The sequence below is a fragment of the Myotis yumanensis genome, unplaced genomic scaffold, assembly GCF_028538775.1.
Source record: "Myotis yumanensis isolate MYYU_CA2020_CCGP unplaced genomic scaffold, mMyoYum1.0.hap1 SCAF_7, whole genome shotgun sequence".
Taxonomy (NCBI): domain Eukaryota; kingdom Metazoa; phylum Chordata; class Mammalia; order Chiroptera; family Vespertilionidae; genus Myotis; species Myotis yumanensis.
The window spans coordinates 87951584-87975256 of record NW_027223758.1 but is presented as its reverse complement, the minus strand read 5'-3'; the positions used below and the strand labels follow the sequence as shown (position 1 = coordinate 87975256).

The following is a 23673-nucleotide window of genomic DNA, read 5'->3' as shown; positions in this document are numbered from 1 at the left end:
TCATGGGGCCACAGCAGAGATGGAAACAATGGAGGCGCGAGGCTGGCTGCGTTGGTTCGGGTCGTGGGAGCGCAGCCTGAGAGCGGGGGAGGGAGGAAGAGGAGCGAGGTGCCAGGTGCACTGTAAGGCCAGGACCCCAGTGCCGGCTGAGGAGTTCATGAGTTCATGCTTCCTTTGTTTCATGGGCAGAGAAAACCACCGATTAAATAGTCATTTTTATAAAAACCCAGCGTATGGCATGGCCTGAAGAGCCTGAGCAGTATTCTTTTTTTTTTTTTTGGGGGGGGGGGGTGTAGTTTTATTTTTGCTTTTGTTTATTAGTTGTTTTTATTTTTATTTTTTTTAATAAATATATTTTATTGATTTTTTTTACAGAGAGGAAGGGAGAGGGATAGAGAGTTAGAAACATCGATGAGAGAGAAACATCCATCAGCTGCCTCCTGCACATCTCCCACTGGGGATGTGCCCGCAACCCAGGTACATGCCCTTGACTGGAATCGAAGCTGGGACCCCTCAGTCCACAGGCCGACGCTCCATCCACCGAGCCAAACCGGTCCTGGCTATTAGTTGTTTTTAATAAGAATATTGCTCTGGTACCAATGGATGGGCTACATTGGGGCAGGGAGGGATGAAGGCAGGGTTAGCGTGAGGGAGCTCCTAGAACTGTCTTTGTGATGTGAAGGTTTTTGGAGGAAGAGAATGTGTACATTGAAGATGAACTTGGTTGAGGCAGAATAATTGGCCGAGTGGGAAATGCTTCAGCCCAGGATGCGGAGGATGGCGGCCGTCCCTGATGAGAGGAATAGGGCCTCAGGCGGCAGGTGTCTCCTGGGGGGAGGGCTCGGGTGGTTTTTATTTGGCAATATAATACTGCAAATGCACAGTGCTTCAATTACATGTGGAGACTGTTTATAACATTTTCAGTGCTCTTTGAAGTTCCTGGACACGTTTTTCAGTTTTATGAATTTACACGGGGAAAAGTAATCACCACACGGCATTATTTTTTTTTTTTCACAGAGAAAAACAGATATTTTAGATATTTAAGTTTGAAAAACATGTGGCTGATGAAATTAAACACTCCTGGGAGTGTAACTGTTCAGCACTTTTTCCTAATGATCCTAATCATAAATATAGCATAGCGTTTCCCCAGGTATGTTTCTAGGCATACTGTAATAGGGAATGTTGTCAAATATTATGATGGGGGATTTTTTTATTAAATATGCTTGGGAAACACTGAGTTATGTATGTTTCTTGAGTTAAGTAGGGTTTTTCAGTGACGTTGGTCTATATTTTTAGTGTTTTGGTGAGTTTGCAAGGAAAGGATGCAGCATGCTGCTTCTCCGAAACTCATTTGATAATTTTTGGGGGGCATCATTTGGGACTAACATCCCATAGAACACATTTGGAAATGCTACGGGATTACCCAAGGCTCACAAGATGGGAGAGTCCTGGTCGCTACAAGTAGGACATAGAAATTTACATTTTTATATGAAACTAATTGATCATACCAAATATAATTACAAGGCCTCTTCTTTAATATATGAAATTCAATATTGTGTTTTGGAAGATAAATGCTTTGTCCTAATTGAAAGTATTCTCTTTGCGACTGCAGTGGGGAGAACATAGCCTAGAGCAGTGGTCGGCAAACTCATTAGTCAACAGAGCCAAATATCAACAGTACAACGATTGAAATTTCTTTTGACAGCCAAATTTCTTAAACTTAAACTATATAGGTAGGTACATTGTTATTAACTTAATTATGGTACTCCTAAGGCTTAGGAAGAGCCACACTCAAGAGGCCAAAGAGCCGCATGTGGCTTGTGAGCCGCAGTTTGCCGACCACGGGCCTAGAGTCCCAAGGAGCCAGCGATGGCCGTGGGCTGGCTGCCTCTGCACTGGAGTAGACATTAGAAATGTGCGCACGGTCCCACCTCAGTCATCTCCTCCGAATAAACCAAGGCTGACATTTAAATTCCAAATGGCTTCTTCTTGTTGTGTCACCTGCCTCAAGGCTCCCTTCCCTGCATCCCTTGTCACTCCGTATGTATTCAGAGAGTTCAGCTCAGCCCAGCCTGCGTTCCTTTTATGTGCCAAGCACTTGTCAGAGGGCCAATTTGTGTCAACACGAGCTTGACATGTGTAATGTGCTTAATAAATGATTACTCATTTAGTGAATTGTGTTCTTTTCTAACGACTCAATTCTACAAAGAGGCATCTCCTGCGATTAGGGATCTCAATTCTGTACATCAATCTCTCAGAATTCTTTCTTCCTTAGCTTACGTAGGGAGCATCACCTGAAGGAGATAGCCCACAGGGATGACTTCTGCAGCCTCCTGCTTTCTTTACGATGCTTGACATTTATCCTGGGGGGAGGCATTGCTGTAGGCATCATTGAGTGAGGATGGAGCCAGCCACCTTACCTTTTGCCAGCATCTGGCTTTTCTTTGCATCTTTCCTTCAAGTACTGTATATTAGTATTCAAGGCCTCTTAGGTGGAGAAGGCAACTCTGGAGAGAGAACGTGGGGTAGTGGGAAGAGCATTTGCTTGGGAATCAGAGTAGAATCTGAATTTCAGCTGTTTCAGTAAGATTCCCCACCTCAGCCTCTGTTACACCTGCAAACTGGGTGGGAATCATGCTTGTGTTTTTTGGTGGCTGTAAGGAATATTGATGATAGTTGTAAAAGCTCAGTCACATTAGAGATACTGAATAAACAGTAGCGATAATAATATACATTATTTTTATTCTTTTCTCTCTGCCTTTACTGAATGAGTTATTTTCAATTTTATTCACATGTGAAAAGTTATATTTTTAAAGACCACATATTTTAGTTGGAGGTCTTTAAAATTATAATTTAGATTATATGTTTTAGCTTATACTTTTTATAGTACTATTTGTTAATTTCCTTATAGATGCTATTCTAAATTAATACTAATCAAACTTTTGTCCTTGTATTAATGTTTAGGAATTGTTGTTTCCTAAAACAAAAGGTCAATTTAGTGACTAAGGCTGTACTAATCACTGTAATTGATCTAGTGGTAGCCTTATAATGTCAGTAAAGTGGATAAAAGATCTAATTCAAATGTCTTTATATTCAAGAAAAATACCTTTTTAGATTGTTCAAGCCAATCAGAGATATATTGCTTAGGTTTTGAGTCTGAAATTGTTTCACTAAATTTAAGACTTGCACAACTTATGTCATTTGGTAATTATTTCTTGCCTTAATATATCCAACTCATAAAAAATACTGGGACTACGTTTATAACTTTACATTAGAGACGTGTAGAATATTGAAAATCATGTCTATATTAACATAGAAATGGGCAAAATATCATCCTTTAAAATATGTCCTATCTCTTGAATTAATTGGTTATTCCTATCTACTTTTATGTTTTTAAACTCTAATTTTTGTTAATCCTTACATGTCAATGCTTATTAAAAATTTTATTAGTGACCTTTTTAGAGGTCATTTTTGGGCTAACATTTTATGTGCTGACATGTTTCATGTAGCATATATAAAGGATTGTAGCCTTTAAGTTTTTATTTTCAGTCATTTTAGGGAGTTCCAGACTAGCAGTAATTTCTATCAAGAGGAAGAGGGTAGTTTGGCCTTGATTTTCTAGGGTTGTTTTCAATCGTCTAAGATGGCTAGGTGATTGATTTATCAAGTGATGTACACTGTGCTTATATGTGTTTAGGAGTCTTCCACATTCATTGGTAGAAATAGTTTAATTTCCTCCACTAGTAATGACATGCCTATTAAATATGTAAATGAAGAGATCATCCAAGTTGATTATTCCTTTTATACCATTAAAATTTGTGTGTGTGAAGTCTAACATAAAGTTAAATGCACAAATCGTAAGTAATTTAATTTCATGTAGTGAACACATCTGTAGTAAGAACTAAATAAAACATTACTTGCACCCCAGAGCCCCACATAATTTCCTCTTAAAATATAATTAAGGTATTTTCTCTGAGCTATCAACACTGAAAATACTTAAAATGCTCTTTTATTAATTTTTTGAAAGGAGAGTGACCATATACTTGTATCTACTAATTTATATTAGTAGCACTTAGTACAGTAACTGTCTAATAATGCTTCTTAATAAGTTTCTTGAACGTGTTGAATTTTTTGACTTGACTTGTTCAGGATTAGATTTTAAAATGTTTTCAGGAAATAGTTTTCATCTTAAATCTTTATTGAGATACTTAATAAAATAAAGTAGCTTAAGGTTTGTATGACTTAAATACTGCTTGGAAAGCATTATTATTTCACAGACAAAGGGAAGGAAGGCCACAATCATGATGTTTTTCTGTCATGTCTGCAAATATTCCTCCAATTTCATTTCCCAGGTGTTCTTCCTAGTTCTTAAAATTAGTAAAATAGATAGGCCATTCATTCCCTTGACTAAGTGTGCACTGTTAGTAAAATTTTATGTGCTCCGTCATCAATCCGATGTAATAAAGGGATGGTTTTTCAGTATTTCACACGGCACGGGTCTCTGCCAAGCATCTCTGGGGGTTCTTTGATGTCTAGACAGTTTAAATTATGCCTGCTCCCCTGCCTCCAAATTCCACCCCTGTTCTGCTTCAGGGGCTGCGGGAAACGAAAACAAACCAGAAGGCTCCATACGCCACAGTCGATGGAGAAAAACAAATAAGTAGAGTGAGCTGTATGTCCACCCTGGCAGGTGGACAGGGAAGGGCCCAAGGATGGGCAATGGCAGGAAGAAAAGAATTAGGGACACATGTTCTCTTACTTATTTATTTCTAATTATATTCCTGTATGGAAACGCCTGTGCATTGTGGGCAGAATGAACACGTTGTAGAAGTGTTAGGGGAGAAAGTACAGCCACCTTGACCCAGCCCCTCGGTATTCGCCTCCCTACAGCAGCCAGATCTGAGTCGGTGTATTTCTCGTACATTGTTCCATTATTGAAATGATAAGATGCAAAGTGGCATTTTAAGTTGGAAAACTAACGTTTTTTCTTCTTTTTTTCCCTTTGTTTTCCTTTCATAAATCGGGATGATTCTTCCAATTCACCCTTTTAGAAAGTAAGTAACTTTTGAAATATCAGAGATTTTTTTTTTGGTTAAATTATTGGTTTTATTATTTCATACGCACATGTACATATATGTTACAGCATCTTTCACTTTTAAATTCTGACTGAGATTATTAACCCTTACATTTAGTGTGAATAAAAAGTTTTAATTAAAAATAGGAAACGTTACATAGCTGTTCATGCTAAGACTTTTAACACATATAACACATCTTTTATACCCACAGCAAATCATTGTGATATATATGTATATATGTCTGTTATGTATATGTATATGTATATTTTTTTCTTAAAGTAGGCCAAGGCATGCTTCTTAGCTCTGTTTTTTTGTGAATATAAAAATATATAAATAATACTTTTACTTATTCCTGTTCAGAATAAGTAAAATAAGTTGGAGTTAAGATTCATTTCCAGGAAAAGCAATCCAGATTTCCTAGACTTTATGGAATTGTTGAGAAGAACAGCTATAAGTAAATGGTCTGAAAGACTTTTAAAATGCACTCTTTTATGTATATTCTGCACATATATGCTAATGTTTTATTGTTTTAAATAAAACAGATCATATAAGGTTTACTTTTCTGTAAAGAATTGCAACTGACATGCATAAGCATAATTGACCAATCAGCCAGTGATTTGAGTTGCAAAATTTGCCTTTGTAAAGTATTTTCTAATTCTTCTAAAAGGCAAATGCTGTAGGGTGTGGAAATAAAACAAATTTCATGTTTGTTTTGGGAAAGATTTGGGAAAAACCTGTATTTTTGCCTGAAGGGAATAATGATAAAAAATATATGTACTAGTATTTTGAAGTATTCAGTATAACATACATAACATCACTTATCTGGAATTTATTCATGAACAGATATTTCTGGGGAGATGAATATATTTTACTTTATAAAGTATGTCTGGCCTACTTTAAATACAAGCAAAAAAGTCATGGAGACTTTTGGAGATTGTGAATTACATATTTTAAAATATTTCTATAGTGAATCTTGAGTTAATAAACAGTATAATTAAATAATATATTTATGCTCAACAGAGCTTATTATTTATCTGAAACTGGGTGCTTATCACTTATGTTTGCAACAAGCTTAGCATTAAACTGCTATTTAGTAGTCAATTTATCTTCAATTATCTTTTGTTTACTGTACCTTAGAAAAAAATTTAAATTATAGTGATGGTAAATTATATTTGTTCTGTGCTTTTTAGCTATCTCCAAAGCTATGTTATTCTTTAATATTCTAAATCGGAGCTCTTGGAATTGTGTGTGCTAGGACCTTGGGAATAAAGATCAGCAAGAATGTGCGTGAGGGTGGATGTTAAGAGGACAATTTTATTAAGTTATATTTTTAAAGTCTACATTGTATCATTTTTATGTATTGGATTCTATTTTACTTGTAGTGTTAACATCCTCCTGCCAAGGCTCTACAGGAAATCTGTGTTTCTGACAGTTTCACTAAATTAAAACTCCACAAATCTGGCATAATAATTCCCGGCTTCCAATGGTCGGTGCTTTTGCCTGAAGAGAATAATGATAAAAAATATATATTTTGTAGCGTTCAGTATAACATGTATAGCAGCATCATTTATCTGGAATTTATTCATGAGCAGACATTTCTGGGGAGATGAATGTATTTTACTTTATGAAGTAGGCCTGGCCTACTTTAAATACGAGCACAAAATCTTTTGTAAGGAAAATAATGAGGCTGGGAGCTTGCAGACGCTCACAAGGGAAGACATTACACAAACACGCAGCATTCTCACCATGTGGACTCCAGCGGTACAGCGGCATTGTTCTGCGGCCACGTCTATGTGCGGGCTCTGCTCCCTGTCAAGCCCAGTGGCATCGTATTGACGTGTTGGCACAGAGCGCTGCTGTGTAAAGTGATAAAGATGCTCCTGTTATTATAATACTTAGAAACCGTGAGGACCAGGATGTGTGTATATGCTGACTCGCTATTAAGTATGTTGTGGCAACTCAGCAAATATGGCTCTTTCATTTTATCGGTGACTTTCCATGCTAAGGAAGAGATTTGATGATGGTGGCTTTTAGGAAACATTTAATTCGGTAATGCAAAATTATGTTTCTATCATAGAAAATAAAAAAATGTAAACCTTATTATCTTAAAGGTCCTCTTGTCCCCAAATATTTCACCTGAGAGGTGAATAGGATCGGGTAAGGATTCTAATCAATATTGGCTCAACCAATTATTGGTCTTCTAGCATATGTGTATGGAAACATAAGTAAATGAAAGTAATAATTCTGGCTCTAAATTCTAGTTTGCAAAGATAACGGTTTGCAAACAAAACACAAAATAAAGCTCTAAAGTCTAACCCAGGAAATACATATGTGTCGTACATTTCGTAAACATCTCTCTATGTAGATGAGTACATTTCAGTAATGTTTGCACATATGGGCTTCGGTATTTTTAATCACTAGTTTAATACTGTTAGAGTTATTTTTTTTAAAAAACTGTTGATTTCATAATTCAGTCACTTGCATCTTTCCTGCAGAACATAATTATTAGCTGGGCAGAATTCCCAAGCGCACATTTCTTGATTTGACAAATCTAACTGAGAAAAGGATGTTAGTGTTGAAGATGTGTCAGAGATAAAAACACAGATATAAATTTTTATTTAGCCTTGTGAGAAATGCAATCCCACGAGTAACTTAAATGCTTATAATTTCAAATCAGTCCTTCCCGGGTTTCTTATTATTCTTTTGTTGCTTTTCAACCTATAGGACGGAACTGTCCTTGAACTTGGGTTTATTTGATCATTCAAGTGCAACCATCAAGTTGTCTGTCATATTTAAATACCGAGGCTTCCTGGTATTATTTGCAAAATAGCACCACATAAACGTGTGGGCTTTGGTTTCTTTGAAATATAGTGTTGGTTGCTTTATGAATAAAAGCATAATTTCAATTCAGGAGGCTTGCCTGGAGCCTATAAGACAGATGCATCTGATTAACTTTGGCAAACTGGACTGGCCTGTTATTGTAATGTAGATGTTTTCAGGGTTGGGAGGATATTTTTAAAAGGCATGCAAGAGGATTTTTTTTTTTTTAAGAGGCGAGAGAACAGTTCTGCCACAGGAGCTGCGTCTCAGACTGCTTCATTTTTGCGCACTTTTGTTTTCTAGTGGGACTTCTCCATTAGCCTGTCTGAATGCAATGCTACACACGAACACTCGAATAGGGGATGGAACCTTCTTCAAGATCCCTGGAAAGTCAGGCCTCTATGCTCTCAAAGTAAGTCGCATTGTTCTGCATAGTATGTCTGTTATTTCTGTGTATCATGCATCACCCCCCCTCCCCCCCGCTGCCCAGGACATGGGCAGGTAAACAAAATTAGATTTGGGTAAAGGTTTAGAAGAATGACCTCGATGCCTCTTAAATGTTTTCAGATGTCTTAAAAATGATTTCATATTAAGAATAAACAATGACATTTTTCTTTAAGGAAAACATATCTGTGGTTGCAGCCTAACATATGGTAATGGAAAATAGCTGTGGCTTTCTTAGCATTCTTGATTCCTAAAAATCCACATGGACGGGTGCCATGGACCATCAGCCAAGAGCTTAGCTTCAGATCACAGTTGCCACAGACGATCTGGCTTAATGGCCGACGGTGGATACATACCTTCACACCTGATGCCTTTCTGTGTTTCATAAAAAGAAGCAATCTCTCCATTCTCCTTGAAAACTTGCTGATTTAAATGTTGTTAGGTTTTTAAAGCAAACAGTGATCTCAACACAGGTTTACTAACAGTGCATATTGGTTATGTGAGAAGAATAGAGAAAGCTGCAGATAACGGAGTCTTCATTGCTTGAGTGCAATTCCCATTTTCCACTGGAATGGGAAACGCCATCTAAGATGCAGAATTCCCGAGGACAAAGCCGATGGTCTCCCAACGCTCATGTGCCTTGGATGGAGTAAAAGCAGTGTATTATTCCTTATGAATTAAAAAGAAGTCACTGCTTTCATGAATGATGGATTACGTTGAAAGTTCATTAATTTCCTGTGAGAAGGTTTTGTTTTGAATGTTAAAAGTTATACCTGGCAAAGAAACAAAGATTCTTTCTCAGCTCCTAAGCATTAAGAATTTATCTTGTTACTGTGTGTGTCTCAGAAAATTACTACAGGTTAACCTTGTATTATTTTAGTTGCTTTTTGTAGCTACTTGGGTGTTTCATTTAGTGATTAAAATTCTGAGTTGTGAAGTCATTTCCTAACATAAGAGAGAATGTAGAATTGAAAAACATAATGAAAACAATGTATGTCAAAGGGGAATGGATTTTGTATGGATTTTAAAAGGTTATCCAAAAACTCAGCTGTGGCAATGGGCCTTGCCCAGTTTTTTTTGTTTGTTTTATAAATACATTTTCTTTTTAAAAAAATTATTGATTTCAGAGGAGAAGGGAGAGGGAGAGAGAGAGAAACATCAATAATGAGAGAGAATCATTTGATTGGCTGCCTCCTGCATGCCCCCCACTGGGGATCAAGCCCGCAACCTGGGCATGTGCCCTTGACCAGAATTGAACCTGGGACCCTTCACTGAGCCAAACCAGCCAGGGCCAGTTTTGTTTTTTTTAAAGGTGTGCTTTTGCATTAAACAGTAAGTCAGTATTAAAATTTCAAATGACAAGTAAATGTGGTGATGCTTCAGGATGCTGGAAGTGTGCTAAATGTTTTCAGTTGCTAACACATCTCTGTAAATCATTTTTTAAAACGATGTAGAAAGAGGAGTCGTCCTGCCCAGCTGAGGGGACGCTGGATTTAGGCTGCGAGTCCGAAGTGGATGGCACAGAAATGGCGGAGGCCAACGCCCGGGGGGAAGGAAACGGAGGTCAGTGAGATGGATTTCAGGATGGAATCCCTGTTCCCTTGGAAGTTATATCGAATTTCAACAATTCACTAACTGAATTCCCTACCACTATCGATAGCCTTTTCTTCTAAGGGTTTATTACCCACTTAGATTTATCATCAAACAACTGTGATTCAAAAGATTCGTACCTAAGAAAAGTAGACAGTTTTTGGCTTTTATTTTATTTTCATTTTGGATGGATTCCCCTGGGTAATCTTGAGTGTTATCAGCATATTTCTCATGCCAAGTGAGAGGGTCACCTGAGGGTACCTGGTGGTTTTAGTCGTATGTGAGGCTTGAGCATGCTGGGGGTTTACGTCTGATGGTGCTTGACATTACAATCTAATATAATAATAGAGGAATATGCAAATTAGCCGGGACGCCGTAATGTCAGGACTGATCTACAAGTGGTGGAGAGCTACAGGAGGGCGGGGCAGTGAGCTACGAGCCGCCAAGAGCTACCAGCAGCGGTGGGCCGAGGCAGGCAGCAGCGAGCTACTCGCACACAGATTCGTGCACAGGGCTACTAGTAGTTTTATAGTAGCTTCATTTCTAGGTTTGTCCATAATAAGGTAAGCTTAGTGTTTGCATTCCTCCTAGTGAAACAAGGGCCACATAAGTCCTATTCTTGTGAACACTTTTGAAAAGTAAGCAGCCCTTCCAGTTCTAAGGGGGCATTTCCACCCCTGAGTTCTCTCCAGGTGAATTCATTTTATCTTTCTCTAGACATTTGCTTATGAATCTGCTGTGTATGTAGTGTCTGTGTTGCAGTTTTGGCAAAGTTTTGTTCCGCAAAAGCCGCCGTAATTATTGTCCACTTGCTGCCCACTGGTCCCGCTAGTGGACCCTGGTGGTGGTTTGAGGAGGAAGGTTGTGTCATTAAAGTCCCTGTCAGTGGAGTCATAGAAATCGGTCTCTTTTCCTTAAACAGACAGACCTTAACGGATCCTTGTGGAAACAATGCATTTCACTGATAGCCAAAGCCACGCGTTTTATTATTGTCACATGAGTCCCTTGGTGTTGTACCGGGCACCCTGCCTTTAAGCTGGTGTGCTCGCTGATGTCCCCCGAGATGGAGTCCACCTCAGCGCCTACCTGATCTGCAGTAGAGATTGCGAATCAGTGTAGGAAACACAGGGTCTTGTCTTAGTCAAATGGCTGAAATAAGCCTTGTAGAGTGCTTTTTTTAATCAACTTTCATTGAATTTGATGTCCCTAATCCTATACCTTTTGAAAACTCAACCCACCACCATTGTAGTTGTACTGTGAGCTTGGGCAGGTGGTTAGAGGGAGGACACACCAGCGTGCGCAGCGACGTCTGGCTTCCGGGATGGGCTGGTGAGTGGGGCAGAGGCTCCTCCTTCAGCGGGACAAAGGGAATCTTGGTGGGCCGCCCCTCTAGTTGTACTGCCCATTTGCATCAGCACTTGTGTGCTGTCTCTCAACGTGTATACTGAGCTTGGACTGAGCGCAAGGGCTGCTCTTGACATGGCAGTCCCAACAGTGAAAATCCAGAGTGAAAAGAGACCGCTCATGGATGTCAACGTTGGTAAAGAGACAGATAATAATCATACAGACATGAAGCCCAGCCAGTGTGGCTCAGTGGTCGAGCATTGACCTCTGAACCAGGAGATCACTGGATTGATTTCCTGGTCAGGGCACATGCCTGGGTTGTCGGCTCAATCCCCAGTAGGGGGCATGCAGGAGACAGCCGATTGATGTTTCTCTCTCGTCATTGATGTTTCTATTTCTCTCTCTCTCTCTTCCTCTCTCCGAAATCAATAAAAAACATATATATTTTAAAAAACAGATATGTAAAATTTATAGCTTCTTCAGTGCTGACAAGTGATATGGAGCAACATAAATAAGGAAATAAAAGTGGGAGAGAGGGGTACGTTTGAGAAAAGACCCAATGGGAGTGAGGGAGAAGATATTTAATGGGAGAGAGTTTTAGGTAGAAGCAGCAGAAATTATATAAGTCTTGGGGCAGGAGAGTTCATAGAATGTTCCAGAAACATCAAGAGGCCAGTGTGGTTGGGAGCCAGAAAGAGCTAAAGGGGGAGGGGGGAGGGGGGCAAAATATGGTAAATTAAGAAGTAAGAGAAGTTATAGGCCAGACTATATAGTGCCTTGATGTTGGCTTCTGTTTTGAATGAGATGTTAAACCATTGTAGGGTTTTGAGTTAAAGAGACGATGATCTCACTTAGGATCACTCAGTACAATAGATAGATAGATAGATAGATAGATAGATAGATAGATAGATAGATACAGGCATATAGACATCAGTCTGTTTTCACCTCTATCTATTTATATATGTATGTAGATAGATATAGATTGTATGTTAACCAGGTAAAAACAGCGAGACTGGTTAAAAAGCTATTGTCATAATCTAGAGAAGAGGTGATGGTGGTGTGAATAAGAGGAAGAGCAGAGCATGTGGTGATAAGTGATTGGATTCTGGATACACATGAAGGTAGATCCAATAGAAGATGCTGAATTTAATGCAGTTACGAAAGAAAGAAGAGTTAGAGATGACTCCAAGGGTTGAGAGTGAGCAAAGAGAGGAATAGCATTGTCTTTAACGTAGATGGCAACTCTGCCAGAGAATCGGTTTGGGGCCGGGGTTATTGATCAGGAACTCAGTTTGGGACATATTGAGTATGAGATTATTTTTCAACAACCAGATTGATATGTTAAATAATTGGACTTACCTGTCTTAAACTCATGGGAAAAACCTTGCTGGAGATGTACATGTGAAAGTGGTCAGTTGATAGATGAGATTCAAAGGCAAGAAACTGGATGAGCTCACCAAGAATCTGAAGGCAAATAGGAAAGAGAAGAGGTCCAAAGACTAAGCTCTGGGGCACTTGAATGTTAAAAGTGAGCAGGATGGTAGGAACCAGCAAATGAGGCTGAGGGTGAATGGGCAGGAGAACACGTGGTCTGTTCTGGAAAACAAGTGAAGAAAGTGTTTGTGGGAAGAGGCACTGACTCAACTGTAGCAAATGTTTTTGGTATGTCGACGTATAATGAAGGCTTAGAAATAGCTGTCGGGTCTAGCTTTGCAAGGCTATTGTCGAACTTGACAAGGACAGTTTTGTTGACCGGTGAGACCACAAGCCTGAATGGAGTGGGCTCAAGAGAATGGGAGAACAGAAACTGGTGACCCCAAGTGTGGACAACTCTTTCAGGGATTTTTGAGGTAAAGGGAAGGAGTGAAATGGGAAAGTGGAGCCAAGGGAAACTTTTTTTAAAAGGGGAGGTAAATATTAAAATAATTGTATACCGATGGAAAAATCCAGTCGAAGAGGAGAATTTGATAACAAGGAGGGTATCCTATTGCCATGTGCTTATGACATGATGAGAGGGAATAGGGTCTTTTAGATAAGTTTTTATTGATTTTGGAGAGAGAGGAAGGGAGAGGGATAGAGAGATAGGAACGTCTATCAGCTGCCTCCTGCACACCCCTACCGAGGATGGAGCCTGCAACCCTGGCACGTGCCCTGACCAGGAATCACACGGGACCTGTTGGTTCATGGGTCAGTGCTCACCCACTGAGCCACACCAGCTGGAAGGAAATGGGACCTTTTGAACAGAGGAGGAGCTAGGCCTTATTTAGTTCTAGGGAGAGGTTCTCTAAGGAAGCCGTCGGAAATGTCCGGGTGCTTGGCTAGAAATAAAGGTAGGTGAGTACATGTAGGAGAGGACTTGTCGAAGTTTGCTGCTTTTTCTCAGTGAAATAGGAAACATACTCATCGGCTGAGGGTGAGGATAGGGAAGATAGTTTTGTAGAGATTTCAGGAGAAGGTATGAAATGTTTGTCTGAGTCTGACATCATTAAGATACTCCTAAAGTTGCTAATCCTGAATTGAGTGAGACCAGTCAGCATAGCTGTGCATTTTTCTCAGTCAAGTTCATGACTGATGGCTGAACAAGTCCAGAGTAGGCGCAGAGTTGGATTTGACTAGAGTTGGGATTTTGCCAGGCGTCAATGATTAAAAGAGTGAGGGGCGAGGGAGGTGAGGGTGCATGAAATAGAGTAGTTAAGATCAGTCTCCGTGGAATTGAAGCTGGTTGAGGCGGTGGGTGAAGACCCTGTGTGGGAGGGATGGTGTGAAAGGGAGAGGCGTCTTTGGGGGAAGGGTTCTGTGATTTGTTGTTACAGAGAAAATGAGTTAAAAGAATGGGTGATGTGAGAGTGGAGTGCATTCAGGTTTATTCAGTTGAGTTCGGGGTCACGTTGTGGAATACATGTCTGAAGTGAGAGGAAAGGTGGAGGCTCGGTGTCAGGCTGTCCTGAGGGGGGTCAGGCAGTGTGTGCACTTGTTTTTCAGAGTGGCCTGGGTGAGGGGGCATCCGTAGCTGAAAGTCAGCAGCCCGCCGTGGCCCCACCTTAGTGTCCTGGAGCAGGGTCTAGTGGGAGGAAACGTCGCTTTCTTTTTTGCATGAAGATGTTGTAAAGCAGGGGTGAGGAACCTTTTTTCTACCAAGGGCCATTTGGATATTTATAACATCATTCAGGGGCCACACAAATGTATCAGCATAGACATTAGCCTGCTCTATATGGTCAAACATTTACTTAACTCGTCACTAATGCCTTGGCAGGGCCAGACCAAATGATTTCTTGTGTTTCCCACTCCCATTGCAAAGGCTGGTCCTGCCGTACAATATTACAGGATCATCTGTGTGGCTATTGAAACAGACGATTGTGGTAGAACTAGCATTGAAAGGGTATGACATTTAGGAGCTAAAACCTTCATAAAGTGAAGGGGAGTCATTCAGGAGTTCGTTGGTGGTAAGTACAGTGCGGAGGAGTAATTGGCACATAGTCTGAGGACATGAGATACAATGCTAGAGGCATTGAAGGAGCAGGAAGCGGAATGGATGCCGCCTGCCCCATTTCTAATCCAGTGGTACAAGCCCTGGGGCAGAGAGGGGGTCTGCTGCCTGAGAGGGTGGGTGGAAGAGGAAGAAGTGTCCGTAGGAGCGAGCCGGGTTCTGTAGATTAAGATGCAAAGGGAGTGTGCAAAGAAGGGGATTCTAAGAGATTTTGCTAATGACTAATCCTGAATGTCAGAGGAGGGAGCGGGAGGATGTTAGTGGCTGGGATGGGGTCGGGGAGAGGGTGAGAGCACTCAGCCAATAATTAAACCAAAGTGTGATAAGCAAACTCCCCTAATTGGAAATGTGAATAGGTCCTCAGCCAAAGAACACATCCCTACACATCTCCAGCTAACGTGACCCAAACTAGAATGTTCTGGCCCCTCCTTGGAAATGGCATTAGGGAAATTGCTGTGGGGAATCATTGGAAGAACAGTCAATAGCTTATTTCCTTGAGTATCCCTTGATTTGCCCACTTTGCATCTTATTGCAAACCACCGCTGCTTCTCGTAGGACAAGTATATTGTTCATCCCTGCAAATATAATATACTTATATGTATAGTCCATTAACCTAGCCTTAGGATTTGTTTTCAAAACCTAGACACTGAAAATAGATTGAGTGCTCATAGTGCCCAGCCTTTGTAAGCTCCGTGCATGCACGTTGTTGAATCCTCACAGCAGTCCTGTGAGGCAGTCACTCCTAGGCTCTGTTGTGTTATTTTTTTAGTAGTGAGCAAACAAACTTAGAGCTAAGTTCAGTGTCTCGTCCAAGTGGCAAGCCCAGGTAGACGTGTGGAACCCCGAGAGCCTGCTGGAACCCCAGGGGTCACTGTGGGCCAGGAGCCATGGATGCAGTTTGCCTTCACAACATTTGTCCAGATCTGCTCCGCTTATAAACTTGAGAACTCGACAAAGAGGAGCCCTTGGCTCATCCAGATGAAGAGGAGGGATGCCTCGTGATTTCTTACAAATCCAGAATAAATTCCCGGAAACTGAACTGGTGTAGGTGATTTTCTTGCTTACTCTGTGTCGAATACATATTTGAACCAGAAGTGAGAATGGATAGAATACCCATACTCCTCACAGCTGTACAAATACACTTTGAAAATATAATCAGAGGGAGAAGGTGGGGCCTGTGGGGGGATGTGTGGACATGGGAGGAGGGGCAGGGCAAGAGGAGTGGGGGGGGGGGGGGGGAGAAGGCTGCCAGCATCTGTTTCTTTCTTTTTATTTTTATCTCATCCCCCTCCTCCCTTTTCATCTCTCCTCTGGAATGAAATATTGGGAGGTATTGAGGTGAATACTAATCACTATCAATCTGTAATATACCCTTGTGGCACTCCAAAAAATAAACCTCTGCTACCATAAGAGTTATTTCAGATTAACAAAGATTAATTGACTTTGGCTGCACCCTTAATTAAAGAGGGTCGGCAGAGAAGCATTTGAAAAGAAAGCACTTGACAAAAACTGGGAAGGGAAAAAAAAAATCTTAGCAGCTTAATTCCAGTCAGTAGCACTGGAGCCCTTGAGTAGAATGAAGATAAAAATAGTCATGCCTTGGCCCTCTTCTCGCAATCAGCTGCTGGATTTTAAGTGGGAGTCGCTTTGCCAAGATATTGTGTTTTATAGTTTTGTATAAAATTTTTACAGTGTGGGAAAAGGGGTATATTATTGATTATAGAATTTACAAGACACAGAACTATAGTGATGTGTTATGTTTCTTTGACTCCTAAACAGTTTCTCAAGTTAATAAGAATGAGGCTTACAGACTCGAGAAAGTAAACTCTCCACATTTTACAAGCTTAGCTCTAGAGATCGAAGAGTGATTTAGGTGAATCACTTGATATATCTTTGTTGACAACCCATGACCATTTATGCCAATATAAGTATAGATCTGTGTCACCCAAAGAAAATATTTTGAATTTTATGGGCTATTTTAGTCAGAGATTTATGGTTGTGTGTGTGTGTGTGTGAGTTATTTTCTGAGCATAATACATTGGTGCATCAGAAGTTTGCTCACACACATTAAATTGACTTACAGCACGTTGCTGGCTGTGTAACCTGTTTATATTTCATATAAAATGATACCATCAGTAGAGAGTCTTCACCTTCTCTTTATAAATTATTATTAGCAGGAAAATGAGCTTCTCCTCTTGTGGCCCTCATCTATTTCATGTTTAAACTCAAAAGCCACCATTCGGTTTAATTTTTTTTTTAATGAGGAAATTGGAGATTGTACCATTTTCATCCACAGAGATCAAATGGGCTCCTGTATGTTATTAACCCTAATGGCTTTCAGGGAGGAAGCACAGTCCGGCGGGGGAATTAGTGTTTTAAGCCTCTATTTAGGGGGGAAATTATAGAGAACGTACATTCTCCGTTTCAGCCCTCAGGTCCCAGGGTAAGTAACGACTCCCGCAGTTGAAGAATTTTCTCTGGTCCTTTTTTTCATGATTCTTTGGGGCCCGTTCTGTACGGGGGTTTCTGGTTGTGTGATTCTTGGCAGAGACGTGTTCACTGACGGAAACCTTACTCGGCCCGCTCTTTGTTTTCCTCCGAGGCCACACTTTGAGGGGTAGCTTTTCAAAAGGGAAAAGCGCTTTAAGAGGGCCCGGGGCGTGTGCAGGGGCTCTCTGTGGAGACATCAATTGCACACAGATGAGGCGCTTCCTGGAGGAAGTGCCATGTGGACTAATGAGGCTCAGACGTCCTGGGTGGGGGGGAGAGGGGTGGGGAGGGCAGCTTCATACACAGCGAGGGCGGGGGGGGACTGTGCGGGGCTGTGCATTGTGCATGGAGTGTGCTGAGTACCTTTCTTTATACATTTTTATTGATTTCAGAAAAGAAGGAAGAGAGAGATAGAATCATGGATTGGCTGCCTCCTGCACGCCCCCTATTGGAGATCAAGCCCGCCACCCAGGCATGTGCCCTGACCCAGAATGGAACCGTGACCTCCTGGCTCATAGGCTGACGCTCCACTCCCAGTCACTCCGACTGGGCTGTTCTGAGTAACTTTAAAAGATGCCGCCGACCCAGCTGAGGCCTCACTCCTCGCGGCCTCCGGGCCTTGTTTTGCCGGAGGCGTTTCAGGAGCTTGTCTGGGCTCCAGGTGGTTTTGTGCAGGTTGGCCTGGGCCGTCGTGATCAATTTCTACCTGGCGGCCACTCCAGACAGGGCTGTAGATGAGGGCGGGGCGTCCTGCCAGGTCCCCCATTTTCTCGGGTGAAGGGTGAAGCTCATTTGTCTCTTATCCGCCACCTGCATTTTCCTGGACAGCGCTGTTGGCTCATGGAGACACCTGTTCCACGTTGGTGGCCTCGAGACACCGGAGCCTGTGACAGTGGTGTTTCAGTTACACACGAAAGCCAGGGCGGAGGAGAGGGAGTACTGCTCAGTCAGCAGTGGCCACGGGCAGGATGTAAACTTCCGCGGCCCACTCGTTCTCGCTCTCCCGGCTTTCATCCCAGCCCACGGTTGGTTCTCACAGCTCCCGAGCAGCAGTCCGGCCTCGGAGGCTTATGGAGGCCTGTCCTCTCCTGCCAGCATTTTCCTTAACCCAGTCGATTCCTTAGACATCATCCTCACAGCCAATGTCCCGAGGGCTGGGACTCTCGCAGTCCCTCCTACCTGCCTTTCTGCATTTTTGATAGCCTTGATAGGCAAGCATTTTTTCCTTAGGCTAAAACCTTTTGTGCTTTTAGTTAAATGAGTTTTCTTCCCCCACCCTCCCTCATGGTGGAGAGCAGCCGGACATCATCTAGACCCCAATCCCTTCATCCCAACTTCCCCAGTGACTTAGCCCGCCTCTGTCAAACATCACTTCTAGGTCCCTATTCTGTACTTATGTTACCCACCAGGGACCCCTTTTTCTTACATATTTCCCCTGGAACTGCGGGCCTCTGTTCTTGTATAATAAGATTTATACAAAAGTCAGGGGAGAAAAGAGAGTTTTCTTGTTAAGTGCAGATAAATTAGCCCATTTAAGTGGACTTTCCCCCTCATTTTCTGTGCTGTGAGGGAAATAGTTCATCATGTGGAGATAAGGATTGGAAAGAGACTATGATCTCATAATAAAAACAAACCTCCTCTCAAATAAAATCAAAATTAAAGGTATTCTCCAAATTACTCAGCTTAGCTGGCCCAACTTCATTTTGATGTATGTAGTGTGTGATTAATAAAGTACTTTTAAAGTTGATACCAGATCATCCATTCTCTCCTTTTTGTCTAAAGTGACAGTAGAGAGCCATTTCTCCAGCAGCTGGCTGCCTGAACCCCTCCTCTCGCTTCCTTGGTTGTACCTGGAGTTCCCTTTCCCGTGTTGGGTATAAAGTGATGAGCAGCAGTGCCCGTGAGGGGAGCACTTACCCTTGACCTCTACCAACCTTTTGGCGATACTCTTCCTCCCGCCTTTTTTCTATTTCCCACTTTCTAGGCGGGTTGCTGTACTTCTGTGTAGATGTTTTGGGAACCTGACGCACTGTAGACCACCACAGGCGTTGTGCTGTGTAGGAGAAATAGCTGCTAATGTCTTCCGCACATCGACAGCTTATGGTGACACCTTGTCCGTGGCCATGAGAGGAATCCGTACTGCTTCTGTGGTAGGAGGGGTTAGGTGGCACGAGGCTGGAACCTAAAACATAGGTTTTCCCATGAAATCTGATCTCTGATTCAGGTGTCTCTTTTCTTGTCTGAGTTTACAGGGATATTTTTATGGTATCCATGGGACAGATTGAGTGCATTCATTAGGTTGGGCCAATGAAGCAGGCCATAGATACAGTACAAGCTTCAGTTATGTAAGGTCTGTTTTATTCATAGGTGATATGGTATGAAATATTGCCAAGTATCAATACATACCATGTTCAGATGCTTTCTCCCTTGAAAATTTAAGAGGGAATTATTATTTCCGTTAATTGATTGCTATTATGGCTCTATTTAATTGGCCTGTCTTGATATCTCATACCCTTTGAATGTTTTCTTTAATGCAACAGGGAAATTATCTAAATCCAGACACTTATATCTACCTTAGAATAGGGATGCTTTGGGACCGGGCACTTTTCCTTAGTCTAGATTAAAAAGGATTAAGGAATTACTATTTTTTTTCTATAAGACATAGAGGTCAGAAAAGATTTAGTTTCGGTCAGATGGGTTTTTCCTGGTCTTCACCATCATTTTAAATAGTTTTTTTGGCACGTATTTTGTTGCTGTGTATTTCCAGAAGATGTGATGCACACAATTTCAAGTGTAACTATGATGTGATATATATATATATATATATACATATATATATATATATATCATATATACATATACATATACATATACGTGTGTGTGTGTGTGTGTGTGTGTATATATATATATATATATATATATATATATATATATTCTCCAAACAGAAGCTTTTTTTTTTTTTATTAGGGATACTTTCAAATTATCTGCTTGTTAATCTTTCAAAACAAATTGTAGTTATCATGACTAGGTTTTTATAGACCTGGTTTTTCTCAGGTAAAATTACTAGTTCTATGCTATTGTTCTTTGAAAGTTACCTTTCAAAAAGTTGTGGTCTCAACATTAGTACTTAGGTCTTACTCACTGTTTTTCTCCCTGCACTTATTTTCTACGGGACTTGGCATGAAAGGGCTCAATAAAAGTTTTACAACTGAATGAATAATTAATAAAAAAATAAATACGCTCCTTCTAAGACCCAGCCCTCTTTTAAGATGTGATTGGATCCTAACCCGTGGCACACGTGTTCGAGTTCATGTGTGGTCTCGGATTTAAGGTTTTCTTTATGAGAACAGTATTAAAACTATTGTGTGTGTCAGGATTATTTCTACAGATCACTGTGTTGATGTGAGAGCATCTAGTATGAGTTTTCAGAAACGTAGAAAGGGGGTCGTTGGAGGGGGAACTGGTAGAAATGAGATTGACCCCAAGAGGCCCCTCTCCCTGCCTCGGTTGCACCTTTGAACACCAGTGGCCTCAGGTAGCCTGTTACTTACTGTGCAGCCTAGTGAGATGCACGGATCCCTTTGTGGGAGTGACTATGTTATGCAACATCCGGTCTGTTTGGTGGTTCTGTCCCCACACAGCTCCTGCTATTCCAAGTAAGCATTGCGATGTCTAAATTTGACTCTAAATTTATTTTTATTTTGGTCTGCAAAGCCTCTAAATTGCGACTGTCCTCTTAAATAAGGCGGTGAGTCAGCACAGCAGATCGGCAGTTAGTGGCAGGCCCTGCGTCTTCCACTGACTCGCATAGGACGTTCTGTGCTTCAGTTTCCATATTTGCCCGAATGGACTCCAGGACCGTTTAAACATTTTCAAAATAGGGCTTCCGTTTTCGAAGTGAGCTAGAAAAGGGGTACATGGGGCTGGGGGAAAGGGGACATATGTAATACTTTCAACAATGAAGATTTTAAAAAGTCAATAAATAAATTCACCTTTTATGTGTGCGTTTCCATAATGAAAAACTGTTTCGCTGACCTTCCCTTCCGTGAATTCTTATTAAAAACAGTGATTGAAAGTTAACTTTAAAAAGTGTTTAGGTAAATTTAATGGAAATAAAATGGGACACTTTAGTTTAACCAGCGTTTATAGATCAACACGTATAGATCTGTACATACATCCGTCCCTGAGTTGCGGAGCCTGTGGGTGGTGAGGCAGACACTTCCCCACCTGGGACTGTGGTGAATTCGGACACTAAGTTCCTTGGGACCATGATTCGGGGAGGAGTAAGCCCACCTCAGAGACCGGGGTGGTCAGGAAAGTTTTGGGGGAGGCTGTGTGAGTTGGGTCCATCAAGATGAGTTTGTCCAGTCATCTGTTGAAGGACACTTGGGTTGATTCCATGTGTTGGCTCTTGTCAGTAATGCTCAGTGGTACATGTAGACAGCGCAATACTACTCGGCCATAACAAAGATGAAACATTGTCATCTGCAACGACATGGATCGATCTTGAGGGTATTATACTAAGGGAAATACGTCAGATAGAAAAGGGACAAGAACCATATGATTTCACTCATATGTGAGATATAAAACAAAAAGCAACAAGTGAACCAAAAAGAAAGCACCAAACATACCTCATAGCCACAGACAGCAGAATGGTGGTTACCAGCGGAGAAGGAGGAGAGGGAGAGGGGGTCAAGTATATGGAGGCAGAGGAAACCAGGCTGCTTGGTGAGGACACAGTAGAGAATACAGATGTTTATTATAAAGTCGTACACTTGAAATTTATATAATGTTATTAACCAATGTTACCTCAACAATTTTAAAAATATATTTTATTGATTTTATAGAGGAAGGGAGAGAGAGAGAGAGAGATAGAAACATCAATGATGAGAGAGAATTATTGATCAGCTCCCTCCTGCACCCGAGGCATGTGCCCTGACCCCAAGGCATGTGACCTCCTGGTTCAGAGGTCGATGCTCAACCACTGAGCCACACCAGCCAAGGTTACCTCAATAAACGTAATTTTAAAAACGAGTTTGCCAGGCAGAGAGATGAAGAAAGGGTACATGGAAGAGGGACAGTCAGAACAATTGCAGCAAATGCAGCAAGTGTATGTGTTCAGGGAATCTGGCCGGGTCTCTGGTGGCTGGATCAGAGAGGGTGGGAGTGTGGGGGAGGAGGGGGGCGACCAAGATGTGAGTCTGGAAGGAGAGACAGAGTAAAGATTGCCCGCTGAGCCCGCCCTTCTTTGTGTCTCAAGTTCAAGGTCCAAGGCCTCTTGCACACCTGCCCAATGGGTAGTAATGAGATGGGAAGGAACGGCACCATCCCCTCTCCTAGCACCCAACTTTAAACGTATGAGCTCTAACCCCTATTTTCCAGCTCAGCCACGTTTTCAAGATGAACGGGGAGTGAACAAGAGGAGAGAGAGGGGCAAGCTGGACACCCTGAGGACAGAGGCTGATTTCCAGGCCTGCGGGAACCCAGGCGCCAGCCTCTCCGCCTTCACGCCTGCCCCAGGATCCCCTGTCACCCTCCACCTCACTTTGCTCCCAGACAGAATACACTGGAGGAGGGCTTTGGGAGTCTGAGAGTGAAAGAACGGAGAAGCAGATGAGCAGCAAATACCAAGGATCCCACCAACGGCTTGAATTTAAAAGGAGCAAATTAGCGTTGCGCTACGCTTGTGGCTTGCCGAGTTCGGGCAGTCAAGCCACATGTGCTCAGAAACAGGGTTCCTGTCGCTTTAGAATTGTGTCCCTCATCCGTGTGTCCACCACAGAGGAGCAGGCAGTCCTGCGGGGCGTGGAGGGATAAGACCCCGGCATTCGTGTTGTGCTGGCGCCAGTGCTCGGTCAGGAGAAAGCGCCCCTTCTGTTCGGAATGCCGAGGACGTGTCCCTCTCTAAGCTGCCCGTGCGTGTGGGATGCTCACTGGAGAAGACATCTGTCCGAACCCTTCAGTTCCCTGGCTCCCGGGGCAACTCCGTGTACAGGGATTTCCCCAGGTCCTTGCTTTAGCATTCATTTTCTTTGGCTTGGATTTCAGAGGCCAAACTCAGTCCCTTAGATAAATATTCAGGCCACTGTTTAAAATAAACCCTCTGCTATTTATTTATCATGCCTGTCATTGAGAAAGCGACAAGAATAAGTCCAAGTGGAAGCCATGTGTTCTGGCAGAAGGTAAATCTGCGAGAACCTGCACAGTCCAACGACACAGTGTTTTTAGAGTGAACCACCCTCAGCACATCCATGGCAGAGGAGTGGTTCGTGCCAGACATGCCCAGGTCAACAGCCATGTTGTCAAGGCGTGCACACAGGCGTACCCTTGGAGATCTAGGGACTCATTACAGTGTGTTACAGTGTGCCTCACCCATGTTTCTCTTTCTTTTTTCCCCTTAGACGTGTTTTTTAAAAATTATTA

General features: G+C 41.9%; 1 protein-coding gene across 1 annotated transcript in view; it reads left to right on the top strand.

Annotated features, from left to right (window-relative positions):
* The window catches only part of ASXL3 (ASXL transcriptional regulator 3), a 167700-nt gene that overhangs the window by 61616 nt on the left and 82411 nt on the right, over positions 1-23673 (top strand). Inside the window, 2 exon segments of the mRNA XM_070421632.1 lie at positions 8199-8307; positions 9794-9902. Coding sequence (XP_070277733.1) covers positions 8199-8307; positions 9794-9902 — 218 coding nt within the window.